This window comes from Oncorhynchus tshawytscha, linkage group LG13 (genome assembly GCF_018296145.1).
Source record: "Oncorhynchus tshawytscha isolate Ot180627B linkage group LG13, Otsh_v2.0, whole genome shotgun sequence".
Lineage (NCBI taxonomy): Eukaryota > Metazoa > Chordata > Actinopteri > Salmoniformes > Salmonidae > Oncorhynchus > Oncorhynchus tshawytscha.
Window position 1 is genome coordinate 8,768,585 of NC_056441.1, and position 21,517 is coordinate 8,790,101.

General features: G+C 44.6%; 1 protein-coding gene across 1 annotated transcript; it reads right to left on the reverse strand.

The window, feature by feature from the left end:
- Positions 1-609: 609 nt before the first annotated feature.
- On the reverse strand, positions 610-20,739 carry LOC112265781 (SH3 domain-binding protein 5-like). Its single transcript, XM_042295122.1, has 6 exons — positions 20,064-20,739; positions 19,592-19,654; positions 18,571-18,699; positions 8,157-8,318; positions 2,900-3,073; positions 610-2,415 (listed from the first exon to the last, which is right to left on the reverse strand). Exons 1-6 carry the CDS (start codon positions 20,358-20,360, stop codon positions 1,780-1,782), a joined length of 1,461 nt encoding a protein of 486 aa, XP_042151056.1. The 5' UTR covers positions 20,361-20,739; the 3' UTR covers positions 610-1,779.
- Positions 20,740-21,517: the final 778 nt, after the last annotated feature.

Genomic DNA, 21,517 nt, shown 5'->3' on the forward strand with positions numbered 1-21,517 from the left:
TCCCTCCCTCCCTCTCTCTCTCTCTCTCTACCTCCCTCCCTCTCTCTCTCTCTCTCTACCTCCCTCCCTCTCTCTCTCTCTCTACCTCCCTACCTCCCTCCCTCTCTCTCTAACTCCCTCCCTCCCTCCTTCCTTCTCTGTGTCTTCTAGTGTAGTGATTTAGTGTCCGTGTCTGGTGAGATCAATAAAATCAAGGTAAGGTACCCGTCAACAGGTACAAAATGAACAAGAGAAGAAACTGGTTCAAAAATAACCCCAGGAAGTGAAAACCCCGATACAAAAACAACGTAGCCATCTACTACACCCAGGTGTTGCACTACAACACAATTTAGTGGCGTTAAGAGTAGGTGAAATGCAGGTACATTTGTCAACTATGTTAACTATGGTAAAACACTGTTAAAGTATTTAAATCTAAAACAATGAAAACTTCACAAAAAATGGTCTCACTATTAAAAAGGAAGACAGTTAAGAAATTAAATAATTAATGGTTAGAATTGGGATTCCCTGATTACAAAAAATGTCATCAAAGACATTAAAGGGGCATTACACTCTCAGAATATGTAAAAAAAAAAAAAAAAAAAAAAAAAAAAAAAAAAATGAGAAGGGTCAAAGGCACTTAAAATACATTTGAGTAAAATGAAAAATCTTATTTTTGATGTTCCTCAAAAAAAAAAAGAAGAGTTCTTTATGGTTCACGCAATAATAAAAATGAGTTCATTAGAACCATTTCCCACCATGCAGTGTAACATCTTGGATGAGTCCTAAATGTCACCCTAGTCCCTATATAGTGCCCTATTTTTGACCAGAACCCAAAATGTGCTCTTGTCAAAAGTAGTGCACTACATATGGAATAGGGTCCCATTTTGGACACACATTGTTGTGTCAGATCAGGATAGCAGACACATTTTTTCCTTCCCGACAGAAAGCAGGGATGGTGAAAGGTCAGAGAAGGGTCAATGTGAGTGACAGAGACATTCTCTACAGTCTGGTGTCTGAGGGAGTTGTTGGCCCTCGAGGTGCTGGGAACATTTCCAGAACATTCTACTGGGGTAAAAACACAAAACAGGTCTAATAACTAAATTAATATGTTTTAAAATCTATTTTTACTCAAGAGGGAGAGAGAGAGAGCAGTATTGCTTGTATCAACACCTGTGGTTCATTCCAAGGACGAGCGGAAACCGAATTCTGTGGTAATTCAATCAATTTGGGAAAAAAAAGCACAGAGCTTTTTAAAGGGACTAATGTCAAAATCGAAATAGCATTGATAAAATAAACTTTGTTGCTTAAAACATTCAGCTGTATGTGAAACTGTAAGTAAAGTTATGAGTATGTTATCTATTATGTCTCTGTATTTACACACAGTACTGTGTTAAGACTAGCTTTACCTCAGGTCACTGATATCTTACTGGTGTTGAACAATAGACAGATTAGAGTGTAGGAACTACAAGTCCCACAAGGACCTAGTGAATCGCCTGACACTTCTTCTTCTTCTCTCTCTGTGTGCATGATGTACCAGCCACCCTCCACTTCCCTGGTACTCCCCTCTGCAGTGTCACAATGATGCAGGGATGTGTGCCAAATTGCAACCTATTCCCTATAGGCCCTGGTCAAAAGTAGTGCACCATGTAGGGAATAGGGTTCTATTTGGGACTCATTGTCAGTGTTCTACATTTCAATCTCTCAAACAGAACTTCCACAATCGCCGTCTGTATTCTTTGTTCTCTCTTGATTTCATTCCTTTATCTGATCATTCATCACACAGTGCCTTCTATTCTGGTATCACAAACTCACACTTCTGTGGTGCTGCTTGACAAAGCTCTCCTGTCTCCCTCTCACCCCCCTCACCACCTCCAATCTATCCTGCCTTGGAGCAGGGATGTCCACCTCCCTCACAACTCTCTCCTCTGCCCTTGGGTTCCTATCTCTGTTCTCAGCCATCAGGGACCGGTGCCTCTCCCAGTCCTCTCCCATCAGGCTGCTAACGTCACTCAGGTCCCCCAGGTGCCCCACCGAGTCGCACTTCTCCAGGTCCGAGGCGATGGTCTGGAGGCTGATGACAGACATGGAGTCTGACCCTGCCTCCCCCCTCTCCCTGTGACCCCAGCCCTGCTCTCTGTGTCTCTCCACCCACTGCCTGGTCTTCTCTCCATCAGCCCAGTCCTTCTCCTCCAACCCTCCTCCTCCGCCACATGCTCCTCCAACCTGAACCCCGACAGCAGCTTTGACCTCAGCCTCCGCCCCCACTGGGGAGCTCCGCCCACCGCAGGCTACGGGGCGGGCCCTGGTGGCTCGGACACGCCCCCTCTGGGCATGGATCTGCTCGCTGATTTGCTCCAGGTTGCGCAGGGCGACGGAGTAGCGCATTTTTACCCTTGCAACGCGTTCTTCCAGCTGCACCACCTTTGCCTTGTGCTCCTGTAAAAAAAAAAGGAAGTTGAAGTAAACAGGATTTGTACCCCAAAAATGTTTCACTGTTTTTTTCTTTTAAAGTAAGTGTTCTTGGGATGAGCCCGCTTGTCGAAATCTTGAAAATAGAACAGTGTTATTTTTAATGCTGAGCAGCGCGAGCCTCTCGCGGAGCCGGTCTGCTTCATGCACTGGTTTCGTTGAAATTAAAAACGGGAGCTTCTCACACTAGTGGGTCACGTGTTGCTTAAAACATGGCCGATCAGAAAGAGAATGGTCGTAGCACCAAACCATGAGGGACACCGCAGCTTTATAGTGGACTCAAGCAGTTGTGGACTCAACACAAGCAGTTGAAGTGTTGCTGTAACATCACACTGGCAGATTGATACAGATAGAATGTACTGACTATCCTACAGCGAGTACGATCGTGAACTCATTTAGAGAGATAAGCTTCTGCCCTATGGGTCATTCTGTCTGAGACGAGGCTACTCACCTCTAGTAGGTGGTTGAACTGAGCCTTGAGCTCGAAATAAGGTTTGGACTTGATGATGAACCTCTTGAGGGATTTCTGGAGGGTCTGGACACGTTGTTCTGCCTCCTGGCACAGCTGAGTGACCCGCTGGTGCTCCCTCTCACTCCGCAGCCGCTCCTCCTCTGCCTCGTTCACCTGGGGAAGACACACACACACACACACACACACACACACACACACACACACACACCATCAGCAGCCGTCGGTCATGCCTTTGGACATCAACCTGCCGTCACTCTCTCTAGGTGTCTCTTTCCCCATCAATCATCAGCATCAACCCGTCGTCTAGGTGTCTCTGTCCCCATCAATCATCAGCATCAACCCGTCGTCTAGGTGTCTCTGTTCCCATCAATCATCAGCATCAACCCGTCGTCTAGGTGTCTCTGTTCCCATCAATCATCAGCATCAACCCGTCGTCTAGGTGTCTCTGTTCCCATCAATCATCAGCATCAACCCGTCGTCTAGGTGTCTCTGTTCCCATCAATCATCAGCATCAACCCGTCGTCTAGGTGTCTCTGTTCCCATCAATCATCAGCATCAACCCGTCGTCTAGGTGTCTCTGTTCCCATCAATCATCAGCATCAACCCGTCGTCTAGGTGTCTCTCTTTCCCCATCAATCATCAGCATGTCTCTAGGTGTCTCTGTCCCCATCAATCATCAGCATCAACCGTCTAGGTGTCTCTGTCCCCATCAATCATCAGCATCAACCCGTCGTCTAGGTGTCTCTGTTCCCATCAATCACCAGCATCATCAGGTGTCTCTGTTCCCATCAATCATCAGCATCAACCCGTCGTCTAGGTGTCTCTGTCCCCATCAATCATCAGCATCAACCCGTCGTCTAGGTGTCTCTGTCCCCATCAATCATCAGCATCAACCCGTCGTCAGGTGTCTCTGTCCCCATCAATCATCAGCATCAACCCGTCGTCTAGGTGTCTCTGTCCCCATCAATCATCAACACACCGTCACTCTCTCTAGGTGTCTCTGTCCCCATCAATCATCAACACACCGTCACTCTCTCTAGGTGTCTCTGTTCCCATCAATCATCAGCATCAACCCGCCGTCTAGGTGTCTCTGTCCCCATCAATCATCAACACACCGTCACTCTCTCTAGGTGTCTCTGTTCCCATCAATCATCAGCATCAACCCGCCGTCTAGGTGTCTCTGTCCCCATCAATCATCAGCATCAACACACCGTCACTCTCTCTAGGTGTCTCTTTCCCCATCAATCATCAGCATCAACACACTGGCACTTTTACAAGGAGAAAAGAAACAACAGTTATTTCACCTCATACCGTCCCTCACACCTGGGTGAGAGTCCCTCTCTTCGGCCTCCCGGGTGGCGCAGTGGTTAAGGGCGCTGTACTGCAGCGCCAGCTGTGCCATCAGAGACTCTGGGTTCGCGCCCAGGCTCTGTCGTAACCGGCCGCGACCGGGAGGTCCGTGGGGCGACGCACAATTGGCCTAGCGTCGTCCGGGTTAGGGAGGGCTTGGCCGGTAGGAATGTCCTTGTCTCATCATGCACCAGCGACTCCTGTTGCGGGCCGGGCTCAGTGCGCGCTAACCAAGGTGGCCAGGTGCACGGTGTTTCCTCCGACACATTGGTGCGGCTGGCTTCTGGGTTGGATGGCGCTGTTAAGAAGCCATCCATTGGTTGGGTTGTGTATCGGAGGACGCATGACTTTCAACCTTCGTCTCTCCCGAGCCCGTACGGGAGTTGTAGCGATGAGACAGATAGTAGCTACTAAAAACAATTGGATACCATGAAATTGGGGAGAAAAAGGGGTCAAATTAAAAATTAAATTAAAAAACTACAAAAAAAGAGAGTCCCTCTCTTCAATCTCACACGCTGCATATACACACACACAGAATATATATATATATATATATACACATACACACACGTTAAGTGCCCTGAAAATCACTTCCATAGCAGAACAGAATAGCGGCACTCCATTACATGAGAACGAGGACGTCCGACCTTGATCTTTACAAAGAGTACTGGACCACCTGCACCATGCTGGGAGACATAGTAAACAGACACCCTTAAAACATCCACTCCGACGAAGAGGCTTAACGTTTCACACGGGACCTGATTCAACTACACTACTTGTAGGATGAAGAGATTGATAGTTCTCACACCCTTTCCTTTCCCCACACCCTTTCCTTCCTTTCCCCACCATCATTCACCGTCTACCATAGATAAGCTTTAGTAAGCTAGTGATTATCTAGTACAGAGATGATGATCAACGGTCTGCCATAGACCTGTCCTCGGTCTGCCATAGACCTGTCCTCGGTCTTCTTAACGGAAATCTACCATAGACCTGTCCTCGTCTTCTTATCGGTCTGCTTAGAAACCTGTCCTCTAAGAATGTCTACCATAGACCTGTCCTCAGGGTCTTCTTAACGGTCTACCATAGTTAATAAACCTGTCCTGGGGGGTCTTCTTATCGGTCTGCCATAGTCCTGTCCTCGGGTCTTCTTATCGGTCTATAACCTGGGTGACTGGGTCTGCCATTTTTAGACCTTCCTCGGTCTTCTTATCGGTCTGCCATAGACCTGTCCTCGGTCTGCCATAGACCTGTCCTCGGTCTTCTTATCGGTCTGCCATAGACCTGTCCTCGGTCTGCCATAGAACTGTCCTCAGTCTTCTTAAACGGTCTGCCATAGACCTGTCCTCGGTCTTCTTATCGGTCTACCATAGACCTGTCCTCGGTCTTCTTAAACGGTCTCTATAGACCTGTCCTCTGTCTTCTTAACGGTCTACCATAGACCTGTCCTCGGTCTTCTTAAATGGTCTGCCATAGACCTGTCCTCGGTCTACCATAGACCTGTCCTCGGTCTTCTTAACGGTCTGCCATAGACCTGTCCTCGGTCTTCTTAACGGTCTGCCATAGACCTGTCCTTGGTCTTCTTAACGGTCTGCCATAGACCTGTCCTCGGTCTTCTTAACGGTCTGCCATAGACCTGTCCTCGGTCTTCTTAAACGGTCTGCCATAGACCTGTCCTCGGTCTACCATAGACCTGTCCTCGGTCTTCTTAAACGGTCTGCCATAGACCTGTCCTCGGTCTTCTTAACGGTCTGCCATAGACCTGTCCTCGGTCTACCATAGACCTGTCCTCGGTCTTCTTAAACGGTCTACCATAGACCTGTTGTCTTAAACGGTCTACCATAGACCTGTCCTCGGTCTTCTTAAACGGTCTACCATAGACCTGTTGTCCTCGGTCTACCATAGACCTGTCCTCGGGCTTCTTAAACGGTCTACCATAGACCTGTCCTCGGGCTTCTTAAACGGTCTGCCATAGACCTGTCCTCGGTTGACCGATGTCGGTTAAATTATTTGAATTCCATTTAGTTCTGGGGTTTTTCAGCCCGACGCGCTGTTTCTCTAGAGAGAAGTCAAGAACTATGTGGTACGCTGAAGGGAGTTAGGCAAATATTCAACCTAGTTCAGCAACAAAATAAACAAACGTGGTAATTAACTACATGACCATAATCCATTGCGCCTGTTATATCCGTCTCGGACAGAGATGGATACACTTTTAACGCCTGCTACCTTAATGTACGAGAGAGGACTGTAAACAACAACACAAAGATGAGAGAGAGAGAGGACTGTAAACAACAACACAAAGATGAGAGAGAGAGAGAGGACTGTAAACAACAACACAAAGATGAGAGAGAGAGAGAGGACTGTAAACAACAACACAAAGATGAGAGAGAGAGAGGACTGTAAACAACAACACAAAGATGAGAGAGAGAGGACTGTAAACAACAACACAAAAAGATGAGAGAGAGAGGACTGTAAACAACAACACAAAGATGAGAGAGAGAGGACTGTAAACAACAACAAAGATGAGAGAGAGAGAGAGGACTGTAAACAACAACACAAAGATGAGAGAGAGAGAGAGGACTGTAAACAACAACACAAAGATGAGAGAGAGAGGACTGTAAACAACAACACAAAGATGAGAGAGAGAGAGAGGACTGTAAACAACAACACAAAGATGAGAGAGAGAGAGGACTGTAAACAACAACACAAAGATGAGAGAGAGAGAGGACTGTAAACAACAACACAAAGACTGTAAACAACAACACAAAGATGAGAGAGAGAGGACTGTAAACAACAACACAAAGATGAGAGAGAGAGGACTGTAAACAACAACACAAAGATGAGAGAGAGAGGACTGTAAACAACAACACAAAGATGAGAGAGAGGACTGTAAACAACACAAAGATGAGAGAGAGGACTGTAAACAACACAAAGATGAGAGAGAGGGATAGAGACAGTTCGTGAAAGAATACCTCATCTACTTTGAAGAAGTAGTAAAATGATTTGGTCAGACAGCTCTGCAGCATCGTTAGACAGGCTAGCTAAATAAGATGACTAAAGACAGTACAGTATGTGGAACTCAGAGATAACACTGTCTGGCTGGCTGGCTGAGCAGAGTCGAGTATGACATTAAAAATAATAAGGTCTACCCCACGTGAACCTGACAGAGACAAGGGAATATTTTCAACATTTTGGCAATTGAATGTCCACTATTTTGGCCTTTGGAATTTCCATTTTTTTTAAAAATCCAATCATTTTAATGTCAATTTTTCATAATACATTTGTTGAATTTTTTTTTTTTTGTCGAAACTGAAATTGAAAACCTTGATATTTAAAAATAATAATCAAACAAACGGACCTCAAAAAGCACTAATCTCTCACTAATCTCTCACTAATCTCTCAGCACTATTAGCCACAAGTTTTCACTGTCTAGTACAAACCAACTCCTGGACTTTGGGTTGAAGTACTAATGGGTTTTTCTTTCTACCTGGTAGTTAACCCCTCACCTGCCATACCACGTCTGAATCAGTCGCTGAGTAGAAGGAGAAAATGAAACCAGAAGTGTTGTTTCGGCCAACCAGAACCAGAGTTGAATAGTCCTGGTCCTGTATTCACAAAGCACTTCGGAGATTAGCACTCCTGGTCTGCCACAGCTACGACCTGTCCTCTCCCTGTGCCTTGGAGGTCCCCCTCCCTCTCTCCCTGTGCCTTGGAGGTCCCCCCTCCCTCCCTGTGCCTTGGAGGTCCCCCCTCTCTCCCTGTGCCTTGGAGGTCCCCCCTCTCTCCCTGTGCCTTGGAGGTCCCCCTCCTCTCTCCCTGTGCCTTGAAGTCCCCCTCCTCCCTCCCTGTGCCTTGGAGGACCCCCTCCTCTCTCTCGCTCTCTCTGTACCTTGGAGGTGGCGTGGTTGAGCATCTCCTGCCAGGTGGGGTCCAGAGTGTTCCTGTCTGCCAGGAGCCCCTGCTCTGCCACGTACACCATCTCTCTGGCAGCCGTATGCATGGAGACGGCTCTCTCGTACCTCAACGCTGCCTTCTGCGTCTCCTGCTGGGCCTATGAAAACAACAACCAATCATAGTTCAGCTGAGGACACTACAATGAATCATAGTAAGAGAGACACCACAACCAATCATAGTTCAGTAACAGACACACCACAACCAACCAGACGACAAACCAATTACTAAAGGGGTGAATCCTTACTTACAGTAAAGTTCAAATGTAATTCCCATTGACATCAATCCATGACTAAACGAAAATCTGATTTAAATGGAAGTTAGGATTAGCCTCTAAAATCAGGAGAATGATGTTGGTGGTGCCAGGAAAACAGGAAGTCTCCCCATCACCAGCTATAAAACAGGAAGTCTCCCAATCACCAGCTATAAAACAAGAAGTCTCCCCATCACCAGCTATAAAACAGGAAGTATCACCATCACCAGCTATAAAACAGGAAGTCTCCCCCCATCACCAGCTATAAAACAGGAAGTCTCCCCATCACCAGCTATAAAACAGGAAGTCTCCCCATCACCAGCTATAAAACAGGAAGTCTCCCCATCACCAGCTATAAAACAGGAAGTCTCCCCATCACCAGCTATAAAACAGGAAGTCTCCCCATCACCAGCTATAAAACAGGAAGTCTCCCCATCACCAGCTATAAAACAGGAAGTCTCCCCATCACCAGCTATAAAACAGGAAGTCTCCCCATCACCAGCTATAAAACAGGAAGTCTCCCCATCACCAGCTATAAAACAGGAAGTCTCCCCATCACCAGCTATAAAACAGGAAGTCTCCCCATCACCAGCTATAAAACAGGAAGTCTCCCCATCACCAGCTATAAAACAGGAAGTCTCCCCATCACCAGCTATAAAACAGGAAGTCTCCCCATCACCAGCTATAAAACAGGAAGTCTCCCCATCACCAGCTATAAAACAGGAAGTCTCCCCATCACCAGCTATAAAACAGGTCTCCCCATCACCAGCTATAAAACAGGAAGTCTCCCCATCGCCAGCTATAAAACAGGAAGTCTCCCCATCACCAGCTATAAAACAGGAAGTCTCCCCATCACCAGCTATAAAACAGGAAGTCTCCCCATCACCAGCTATAAAACAGGAAGTCTCCCCATCACCAGCTATAAAACAGGAAGTCTCCCCATCACCAGCTATAAAACAGGAAGTCTCCCCATCACCAGCTATAAAACAGGAAGTCTCCCCATCACCAGCTATAAAAAGGAAGTCTCCCCATCACCAGCTATAAAAAGAAGTCTCTCACCCTATAAAACAGGAAGTCTCCCCACCAGCTATAAAACAGGAAGTCTCCCCATCACCAGCTATAAAACAGGAAGTCTCCCCATCACCAGCTATAAAACAGGAAGTCTCCCCATCACCAGCTATAAAACAGGAAGTCTCCCCATCACCAGCTATAAAACAGGAAGTCTCCCCATCACCAGCTATAAAACAGGAAGTCTCCCCATCACCAGCTATAAAACAGGAAGTCTCCCCATCACCAGCTATAAAACAGGAAGTCTCCCCATCACCAGCTATAAAACAGGAAGTCTCCCCATCACCAGCTATAAAACAGGAAGTCTCCCCATCACCAGCTATAAAACAGGAAGTCTCCCCATCACCAGCTATAAAACAGGAAGTCTCCCCATCACCAGCTATAAAACAGGAAGTCTCCCCATCACCAGCTATAAAACAGAAGTCTCCCCATCACCAGCTATAAAACAAGAAGTCTCCCCATCACCAGCTATAAAACAGGAAGTCTCCCCATCACCAGCTATAAAACAGGAAGTCTCCCCATCACCAGCTATAAAACAGGAAGTCTCCCCATCACCAGCTATAAAACAGGAAGTCTCCCCATCACCAGCTATAAAACAGGAAGTCTCCCCATCACCAGCTATAAAACAGGAAGTCTCCCCATCACCAGCTATAAAACAGGAAGTCTCCCCATCACCAGCTATAAAACAAGAAGTCTCCCCATCACCAGCTATAAAACAGGAAGTCTCCCCATCACCAGCTATAAAACAGGAAGTCTCCCCATCACCAGCTATAAAACAGGAAGTCTCCCCATCACCAGCTATCTCTCCCCATCACCAGCTATAAAACAGGAAGTCTCCCCATCACCAGCTATAAAACAAGAAGTCTCCCCATCACCAGCTATAAAACAGGAAGTCTCCCCATCACCAGCTATAAAACAGGAAGTCTCCCCATCACCAGCTATAAAACAAGAAGACGGCAGCAACAGCTACAAATCATAGAGAAGTGAACCATGAAAATAGCTGATCCTCATCGTATTCTAGTCATGCTAGTTGGTAAATTATGTCAAAGCCAGAGAGGGGGAAGATTTGTCCATGTTGGTTTAGGGAGAAGGAGAGGGGCACTTCGAGACGAGGTGTAGGTCCCAAGTGGCACACTATTCCCTATATATAGTGCACTACTACCCTTATAGGCCCTGGTAAAAAGTAGTGCACTATAAAGGGAATAGGGTGCCATTTGGAACACGCACAATGTGCCTCAGAATCCCAGGAGGGGGCGGGGCCGGAGAGAGGCCGCATCAGCAGGAGGGGGCGGGGCCAGATAGACGCACAAGGTTGCCCAAAGTTTAGGGTCGTCAGGCAAAGATTGATGACTGCTTCACTCTTGAACACCAGTTCTAATAATTTTTGTGACACGGTTCCCTTGACTGTCTGTCTCGCTCAATAGCAGTCAGACGTGGGCCAGGTCGAACCAAGCAACTGTTTTGAGGACAGAATAATAAATAAATAAAACATTCTTTAAATCACACAACAACAAAAAAGTGCTTGGTTGTCTTGTCTCCTGAATAGACGTCTACGTAGTTAACATCTAAATGCCTGGGAAATTATACCGCCCAGATTATTTCTACTTTTCTCCTCTACAGGGCCTTCAGAAAGTAGTCGCACTCCCTTGACTTATTCTTATTCCACATTTTGTTGTGTTACAGCCTGAATTCAAAATGGATTGAAAATTTAAAAGCTGCAATGTCTTGAGTTAGGAAGTATTCAACCCCTTTGTTATGGCAAACAGAAATAGGTTGGAGGATGAAAAATGTGCTGAACAAGTCACATAAGTTTGCATGGACTCACCCTGTGTACAATAGCGGTTAACATGATTTTTGAATGAGTACTTCAACTCTGTACCCCGCACATACAGATAATTGTAAGGTCCCTCAGTCGAGAAGTGAATTTCAAAAAACACATTCAACCACAAAGACCAGGGAGTTTTTTTTTCAATGCCTCGCAAAGAAGGGCACCTATTGGTAGATTAAATAAAAAAGCAGACGCTGAATTTCCCTTTGAGCGTGGTGAAGTTATTAATTACACTTTGGATGGTGTATCAATACAACAAGTCACTACAAAGATACAGGCGTCCTTCCTAACTCAGTTGCTGGAGAGGAAGGAAACCGCTCAGGGATTTCAACATGAGGACAAGGGTGACTTAAAACAGTCAGAGTTTAAATGGCTGTGATAGGAGAAAACCACAGATGGATCAACAACATTGTAGTTACTCCACAATACTAACCTAACTGACAGAGTGAAAAGAAGGAAGCCTGTACAGAATATAAATATTCCAAAACATTCATCCTGTTTGCAACAAGAAACTAAAGTAATAATGCAAAATACGTGGGAAGGAAATTAACTTTATGTCCTGAATACAAAGCGTTATGTTTGGGGTAAATCCATTACAACACTGAGTACCACTCTCCATACTTTCAAGCATAGTGATGGCTGCATCATGTTATGGGTATTCTTGTAATCGTTACACCCTGGGGAGTTTCAGGATCTACGTAAATGAGCTAAGCACAGGCAAAATCCTTGAGGAAAACCTGGTTTAGTCTGCTTTCCACCAGACACTGGGAGATGAATTCACCTTTCAGCAGGACAATAACCTAAAACACAAGGCCAAATCTACACTGGAGTTGCTTACCAAGAAGACAGTGAATGTCCCTAAGTGGCCGAGTTACAGTTTTGACAATAATCTACTTGAAAATCTATGGCAAAACCTGCAAATGGTTTTCTAGCTATGATCAACAACCAATTTGACAGAGTTTGAAGAATTTTTATAAGACTAATGGACAAATATTGCACAATCCAGGTGTGGAAAGCTCTTAGAGACTCACCCAGAAAGACTCATATCTGTAATCACTGCCAAAGGTGTTTCTACAAAGTAATGACTCAGGGCTGTGAATACTTATGTATATTAAGTATTTCATTTAACACATTTTGCAAAATTTCAACAAATAAACAAACATGTTTTCTCTTTGTCATTATGGGATATTTCAGCGTTCATAACACAACTATTATATTAATTATAAATTCAGGCTGTAACACAACAAAATGTGGAATAAGTCAAGAGGCGTGAATACAATCTGAAGGCCCTGTAATTCCACATTGACATTATGGGGTTTGTGTATAAGCCAGTGAAAATACATCTCAATTTAATCCATTTTAAAATGAAGCTGTAACACAACAACATGTGGAATAAGTCAACGGGTGTGAATACATTTCCAAAAAGGCAAATGTAGATTTACATTGGTCACACGGTGCCAGTTTCCTTAAGCACAGACACAGACAGACACACACGGACACAGACACACACAGACACAGACATAGAGACAGACATAGAGACAGACATAGACAGACAGACACAGACATAGAGACAGACATAGATCTAGAGACAGACATAGACATAGACACAGACATAGACACAGACAGACACAGACAGACATAGACATAGACAGACACACACAGACATAGAGACAGACATAGACATAGAGACAGACATAGAGACAGACATAGACACAGACATAGAGACAGACATAGAGACAGACATAGAGACAGACAGACATAGACAGACACACACAGACACAGACATAGAGACAGACACAGACATAGAGACAGACACAGACACAGACATAGACATAGAGACAGACATAGAGACAGACATAGACATAGAGACAGACATAGACAGACACACACAGACACAGACATAGAGACAGACATAGACATAGACACAGACATAGACACAGACAGACACAGACAGACATAGACATAGACAGACACACACAGACATAGAGACAGACATAGACATAGAGACAGACATAGAGACAGACATAGACACAGACATAGAGACAGACATAGAGACAGACAGACATAGACAGACACACACAGACACAGACATAGAGACAGACACAGACATAGACACAGACATAGAGACAGACATAGACATAGAGACAGACATAGAGACAGACACAGACACAGACATAGACACAGACAGAGACAGACACACACAGACACAGACACAGATGACATAGACACAGACACAGACACAGACGACATAGAGACAGACACAGACATAGAGACAGACATAGAGACAGACATAGACATAGAGACAGACAGACATAGAGACAGACATAGACACAGACATAGAGACAGACATAGAGACAGACACAGAGACAGACATAGGAGACAGACATAGAGACAGACATAGAGACAGACATAGACATAGAGACAGACATAGACACAGACATAGAGACAGACATAGAGACAGACACAGAGACAGACAGAGACAGACACAGAGACAGACATAGAGACAGACATAGAGACAGACACAGAGACAGACATAGAGACAGACACAGACATAGAGACAGACATAGAGACAGACATAGACATAGAGACAGACATAGAGACAGACATAGACACAGACAGACACAGACAGACACAGACAGACACAGACATAGACATAGAGACAGACAGACACAGACACAGACATAGAGACAGCCATAGACACAGACACAGACAAAGCTAAATGTCTAGAAGAAATGCTGATCCCAGTCTCCTTTCCTCTGCATATTGGCCGTGAGGTTGGTTGCTGCTAACCAGATCACATTTCCAATCCATGATTTACTTAATTGGTTTCAATTAGATCCCTGAGGGTTACACGAAATATTTCCATTAGTTCTAATTACAGTTTGGAAATACCCTTCGCAACGCTGATTAAACATGGACGGGCACTCGTGCCCCGTTTCACCAAGGGACCTCAGACTGGGGTGAAAAGTTCACCTTCCAAAGGTCAAATTGTTTTACGTAATCAATAAGGATGACTCATTAGGCGGCTTCATGTACTACGTCTATAACAACAACTTGGAAGGTTAAATTCAAATGAGAATCTTAATGAAATGTTTTTTGTTTTTTTACACATTCGTGTGTGTGGATTAAGTTATGCAAAGCTTTGTCACTAAAGCACCTTATACCACCCACCACTGCGACATGTATGCTCTAGTCGGTTGGCCCTCGCTACATATTCGTCGCCAGACCCACTGGCTCCAGGTCATCTACAAGTCCATGCTAGGTAAAGCTCCGCCTTATCTCAGTTCACTGGTCATGATGGCAACACCCATCCGTAGCACGCGCTCCAGCAGGTGTATCTCACTGATCATCCCTAAAGCCAACACCTCATTTGGCCGCCTTTCGTTCCAGTTCTCTGCTGCCTGTGACTGGAACGAATTGCAAAAATCGCTGCATTTGGAGACTTTTATCTCCCTCACCAACTTCAAACATCTGCTATCTGAGCAGCTAACCGATCGCTGCAGCTGTACATAGTCTATCGGTAAATAGCCCACCCATTTTTACCTACCTCATCCCCATACTGTTTTTCTTTTCTGCTCTTTTGCACACCAATATCTCTACCTGTACATGACCATCTGATCATTTATCACTCCAGTGTTAATCTGCAAAATTGTAATTATTTGCCTACCTCCTCATGCCTTTTGCACAAAATGTATATAGACTCCCATTTTTTTTCCTACTGTGTTATTGACTTGTTAATTGTTTACTCCATGTGTAACTCTGTTGTCTGTTCACACTACTATGCTTTATATTGGCCAGGTCGCAGTTGCAAATGAGAACTTGTTCTCAACTAGCCTACCTGGTTAAATAAAGGTGAAATAAAATTAAAAAAAAAATATATATATATACACAGTACCTTCGGATCGTATTCAAACCCTTTGACATTTTGTTATGTTACACACTTATTCTAAAATGGATTAAATACCTTTAAAAATAGTAATATACACACACACAAAATATCCCATCATGACAAAGCGAAAACAGTTTTTTGAAAATTTATTAAAATCGGAAATACCATATTTACATAAGTATTCAAACCCTTTGATATGAGACTTGAAATTGAGCTCATGTGCATTCTGCTTCTATTGATCATCCTTGGGATGTTTCTACAACTTGATTGGAGTTCACCTGTGGTTAATTCAATTGATTGGACATGATTTTGGAAAGGTACACACCTGTCAATATAAGGTCCCTCAGTTGACAGTGCACGTCAGAGCGAAAACCAAGCCATAAGGTTGAAGGAATTGTCCGTCAAGCTCCAAGACAGGATTTTGGCGAAGTACAGATGTGGGGAAGGGTACCAAAAAATGTCTGCAGCATTGAAGGTCCCCAAGAACACAGTGGCCTCCATCATTCTTAAATGGAAGAAGTTTGGAACCACAAAGACTCTTCCTAGAGCTGGCCGCCCATCCAAACTGAGCAATCGGGGGAGAAGAGCCTTGGTCAGGGAGGTGACCAAGAATATGATGGTCGCTCTGACAGAGCTCCAGAGTTCCTCTGGAGATGGTTGTCCTTTTGGAGGGTTCTCCCATCTCTGCGGCACTCCACCAATTAGGTCTTTATGGTAGAGTGGCCAGACGGCAACCACTCCACAGTAAAAGGCACACTTGGGAGTTTGCTCGCTTGGAATTTGCCAAAAGGCACCTAAAGACTCTCAGACCATGAGAAACAAGATTCTCTGGTCTGATGAAACCAAGATTGAACTCTTTGGCCTGAATACCAAGCGTCACATCTGGAGGGAATCTGGCACCCTCCCTACGGTGAAGCATGGTGGTGTTAGCGTCATGCTGTGGGGATGTTTTTCAGCGGCAGGGGCTAGGAGCTCTAGTCAGTATTGAGGGCAAGATGAAAGGAGCAAAGTACAGAGAGATCCTTGATGAAAACCTGCTCCAGAGCGCTCAGGACCTGATCGAACATCGCTGGAGACCTAGAAATATCTGTGCAGCAACGCTCCCCATCCAACCTGACAGAGCTTGAGGGGCTGCAGGGAAGAGTGGGAGAAACTCCCCAAATACAGGTGTGCCAAGCTTGTAGCGTCATACCCAAGAAGACTCGAGGCTGTAACCGCTGCCAAAGGTGCTTCAAAGTACTGCGTAAAACGTCTGAATATTTATGTAAATGTAATATTTCAGTTTATTTGTAATAAATTAGCAAACATTTCTGCAAATCTAACTTTATTTGCCACATGCGCCGAATACAACAAGTTTAGACTTTCCCGTGAAACACACTAAGTACACAGTGAAGACACTTGACAGTTGGTCCGTGCATGCTTTGAGTACACGTCCTGGTAATCCATCTGGCCCAGCGGCTTTGTGAATGTTGACCTGTTCAAAGGTTTTGTTCACATCGGCGACCGAGAGCGTTATCACACAGTCATCCAGAACAGCTGGTGCTCTCATGCATGCTTCAGTGTTGCTTGCCTCGAAGCGAGCATAAAAGGCATTTAGTTCGTCTGGTAGGCTCACGTCACTCGGCAGCTCGAGTCTGGGTTTCCCTTTGTAGTCCGTAATAGTTTTCAAGTCCTGCCACATCCGACGAGCGTCAAAGCCGGTGAAGAAGGATTCAATCTTAATCCTGTATTGATGCTTTGCTTGTTTGATGGTTAGTCTGAGGGCATAGCGGGATTTCTTATAAGTGTCTGGATTAGTCTCCCGCTCCTTGAAAGCAGCAGCTTTCCATGGCTTCTGGTTGGGATATGTACGTACAGTCACTGTGTGGACGAAGTCGTCGATGCACTTATTGATGAAGCTGATGACTGAGGTGGTGTACTCCTCAATGCCATTGGATGAATCCCGGAACATATTCCAGTCTGTGCAAATCAGTCCTGTAGTGTAGCATCCGCGTCATGTGACCATTTCTGTATTGAGCGAGTCACTGTTACTTCCTGCTTTAGTTTTTGCTTGTAAGCAGGAATCAGGAGGATAAAATTTGTCAGATTTGCCAAATGGAGGGCGGGGGACACACTTGGGAGTTTGCTCGCTTGGAATTTGCCAAAAGGCACCTAAAGACACTCAGACCATGAGAAACAAGAGAGCTTTGTATGCATCTCTGTGTGTGGAGTAAAAGTGGTCTAGGATTTTTTCCCCCCCCTGGTTGGACATGCTGGTAAAAATTTGGCAAAACTGATTTAAGTTTGCCTGCATTAAAGTCCCCGGCCACTAGGAGCGCCACTTCTGGGTGAGCATTTTCTTCTTTGCTTATGGCCTTATAGAGTTCGTTGAGTGCGGTCTTAGTGCCAGCATCGTTTTGAGGTGGTAAATAGACTGCTACGAATAAATACAAATGAGGACTCTCTTTGTAGATAGTGTGGTCTGCAGCTTATCATATGGTACTCTACCTCAGACGAGCAATACCGAGACTTTTTTAAATATTAGACATCGCGCACCAGCTGTTATTGACAAAAAGACACACACCCCCACTCATCATCTTACCAGAGGTAGCGTCTCTGTTCTGCCAGCGCATGGAAAATCCCGCTAGCTCTACATTGTCCGTATTTTCGTTCAGCCACTTCTCTGTGAAACATAAGATGTTACAGTTTTTAATGTCCCGTTGGTAGGATAATCTCCATAGTAGGTAATCAATTTTATTTTCCAATGATTGCACGTTAGCAAGAATGGAAGGCACTGGGAGTTTACTCGCTCGCCTCCAGATTCTCAGAAGGATCCCCGCTCTGCGTCCCCTTTTCTTCACACAAAAGGCATGGATCTGGGCCTGTTCCAGTGAAAGAAAGCAGGATATCCTTCTCGTCAGACTCGTTAAAGGAAAAAAAAATATTCCAGTTCGTGGTGAGTAATCACTTTTCTTATTTTTTAACATTTTTACCCCCTTTTCGTGTTATCCAATTGTTAGTAGTTACTATCTTGTCTCATCGCTACAACTCCTGTACGGGCTCGTGAGAGACGAAGGTTGAAAGCCATGCGTCCTCCGAAACACAACCCATTTTTCCCCCAAAATGTTTTTGCTTTGTCATTATGTGGTACTGTTTGTAGATTGAAGTCAAGGGGTCTGAATACTTTCCCGAAGGCACTGTAGGTTGACAGAGGCTGGGTAACTAAATGGCTATTTTGCCACACCAGAGATAATATTAAAAACCTTTCGATGAGCACCCAAACACCACTCAAAACACACATCCAGTCCGACACACAACCCCACACAAACACCAACCTCTTTGGCTAGTCTGCGGGCTTCGTAGTAGGGCCTGGCCTTCTCAATGCAGGTCCCTAGCTGGGAGCCCTGAGCATTGAGCTTCCTGGCTGAGTCAGTGAGGATCCTCCTGTAGCTGGACCTAGCATCCTGAAGGGGAGAGAGACATTCCCCAGTTAACCTCATAGCGCAGTACTGTAATTGATAGGCTACCATCAAATTATATCACTTCAATAACAATCCTCAAGAGGTCTTCACAATAGACCTTGAGGCAAGGGAAGTAAGTCATCTCCTTCACACTGCTTCTCTGACCTCTGCTCAATAACAACATGTGAAAAGGTAAACCTTTACATTACTGTGTGCAGTGAATTAAGAGTGTGTTGACGAGGACCTTGCGGCTTAGTGAGACCTGAATCACATGACATTGTCTATGTCAACACCAAGAGAAAGAGTGAGTAGGCTACGCCCCAAGAAAGACAGCTAAAGTATAGCACTAGCATACACTGGGTATACCAAACATTAGGAACACCTTCCCCTTTTTCCCTGTTGGGGCATGATGAAAGCGTGCTGGCCCATGTTGACTCCAATGCTCCCCACAGTTGTGTCAAGTTGGCTGGATGTCCTTTGGGTGGTGGACCATTCTTGATACACATATGGGAAACTGTTGAGTGTGGAAAAACCCAGCAGTGTTGCAGTTCTTGTATGTGTGGCCTTCTGAAAGGCAACAAAACACAACCCATGTCTCTTATCTCAAGGCTTAAATATCCTTCTTTAACCTTTCTCCTTCCCTTTATCTACACAGATTGAAGTGTCGATAACATCAATAAGGGATCATAGCTTTCAGCTGGAGTCACCTGGTCAGTCGGTCATGGAAAGAGCAGGTGTTTTTAATGTTTTATAAACTGACTATCAGTCATATAGACACCGTGCCGTGTTGGGTTGTGTGGCTGATAATCTGTTCTGGGACAAATAGACCTAGACTCCCCAGACATGTTAGATTTGATTCTGGGTTATGAGGCTAGCTGACATAAAGCTCACTCACATCCAGTTTCAGTTCCAGTTTGTTGATTTCATCACTGGCCTGATTGAGGTGCTCTAGCTCCTCCTGAGAGAGAGAGAGAGAGAGAGAGAGAGAGAGAGAGAGAGAGAGAAGGAAAAAAAGGGTAAATATTTAGTATTGGGACTGGCCTTCATCACAATAAGAGAGAATGTTTCATATTGGGTTTGGCCTGGCCATAAACTTCATTACAATAAGTATTAAATAAATCCCTGTGAAATTGTGGAAGCCATTTGCAATGCAGATGTGGGATTTAAATTGCATTTAAGCTAAATGATGCAAGAGTCTGCCATACTGACATTTAGTTTTGTCTATGGTTATTTACAGCTAATGTCGCTATATTGACAGCGGAATATGAGCAGTATGGAGCATGGGTTTGCAATGAGAAACATGAAAGAAGTCAGATACTGTTCAGGCTGCTGTACTACAGACACGTTTAATAAAATTCTAAACTTGCCTGAATTCTAGGGTCCAATTCCTCTTCATATTTGCCTTCTTCATTAGCAGCATCAACATTTTTCCCAGTGTCATCATCATCCTCACATTCTGTTTTCATGTTGTCCAGAGTGTTTTCGTTCCCTCCCCCTTCTCTCAGGATGCTGTTGTCCCCATCCTCAGCCTCTTCGCCGGGGGTCTCCTCGCGTATGTCCGACGGATCGGGACCCCCGGAACCGAATGGACTTTCACGCGAGCTCCCTGGTTCCATTCGTGGCCGACTGTGTTTCGGGGATTTGCTCGCCCAGAGGTGAAGCATCAATTTATGCAAGTCGTATAAATGTACAAATACGTGCTACGTGCACCACATGTCAGACATTCACGTTTGCAATGAGCAACTATTCCTAGATAAACTAGCAGCTAGGTCTCTGTTGTTAGCTAGCTAAATGCTGTCATCAAGGCATTGCTTTAATTGGCTGGATAACTAGCTAAGGTTAGCTAGCTATTAGCTGGTATCGCGCTGAATTTGCAGGTAGGTGACTAACTCAAAATGTTGCTCCACTTACACCAGATTACGTCATTACATGATCTGTCCCGTAGCTTGAACCAGTACAATTACTTTAGACAAACCGGTCCTTCTGACTTCTTGTCATAATATGACTTTTGCTATAAAAATCAGCAAAAAAACATAAGTTTGAAGGCATTAACACATGTATATGGCTGTCAAACAAGCTTTGTATCAATCCCCCTGCCCTGTGTCAGCTGTGAACATTTTTTCAAATGGCTTCATTGATATGTTTGATTTAATCATATCATACAGTATTTTTTTTTTAAAACATAAAATGCATTTAATAGCAGACTTGCATGTTAAATCCCCACATTGTTATGCATGGCTCTTCTGCAATTACATTTACTGAACCTTTATTTAACTAGGCAAGTCAGTTATGGACCAATTCTTATTTACAATGAAGGCCTACACCAGCCAAACCCAAACAATTCCATATGGAACTCACTGCCAGTTGTGATACAGCCTGGAATCAAACCAGAGTGTCTGTAGTTAAGCCTCATAGTACTGAGATGCAGTTCCTTAGACCACTGCACCACTCAGGAGCCCACTCAGGAAATGCATACAACTCATGTCTGAAAAGTTCTGGTAATGCATAAAATTACAGGGATTGTAGGCTGTCTTACATTTCCTCATATCATTTGTCCCACCAACCCAAAAGGAGACAATGGACAATATCAACAACAAAAACAGAAACAAAGTACTTGCAGTTGCTTACTCCATTTTGTCTTTCCCAATACCAGTCACTGTAGCCTGGGTACCAGTCTTTTCTAGCCAACTCATTATGGAAAAATATTATTTAATGTAAATATATCCTTATTCCTTTTCCTCTCTTGATCCCTCTCTCATGCCCCTTCTGTTTTCCTCTCGTAATCCCTTTCTCATGATAACACAGAAGGGGCAAGTGTGAC

Bases quoted from the DNA above. Each gene is read 5' to 3' on its own strand.
- LOC112265781 (XM_042295122.1), bottom strand. From the start codon at position 20,360: ATGCTTCACCTCTGGGCGAGCAAATCCCCGAAACACAGTCGGCCACGA. The intron at 19,655-20,063 runs GCAAGTTTAGAA...TCTCTCTCTCAG, and splicing joins AATTGGACCCTAGAATTCAG to GAGGAGCTAGAGCACCTCAA. The intron at 8,319-18,570 runs GTTGGTGTTTGT...TTGTTTTCATAG, and splicing joins CCCGCAGACTAGCCAAAGAG to GCCCAGCAGGAGACGCAGAA.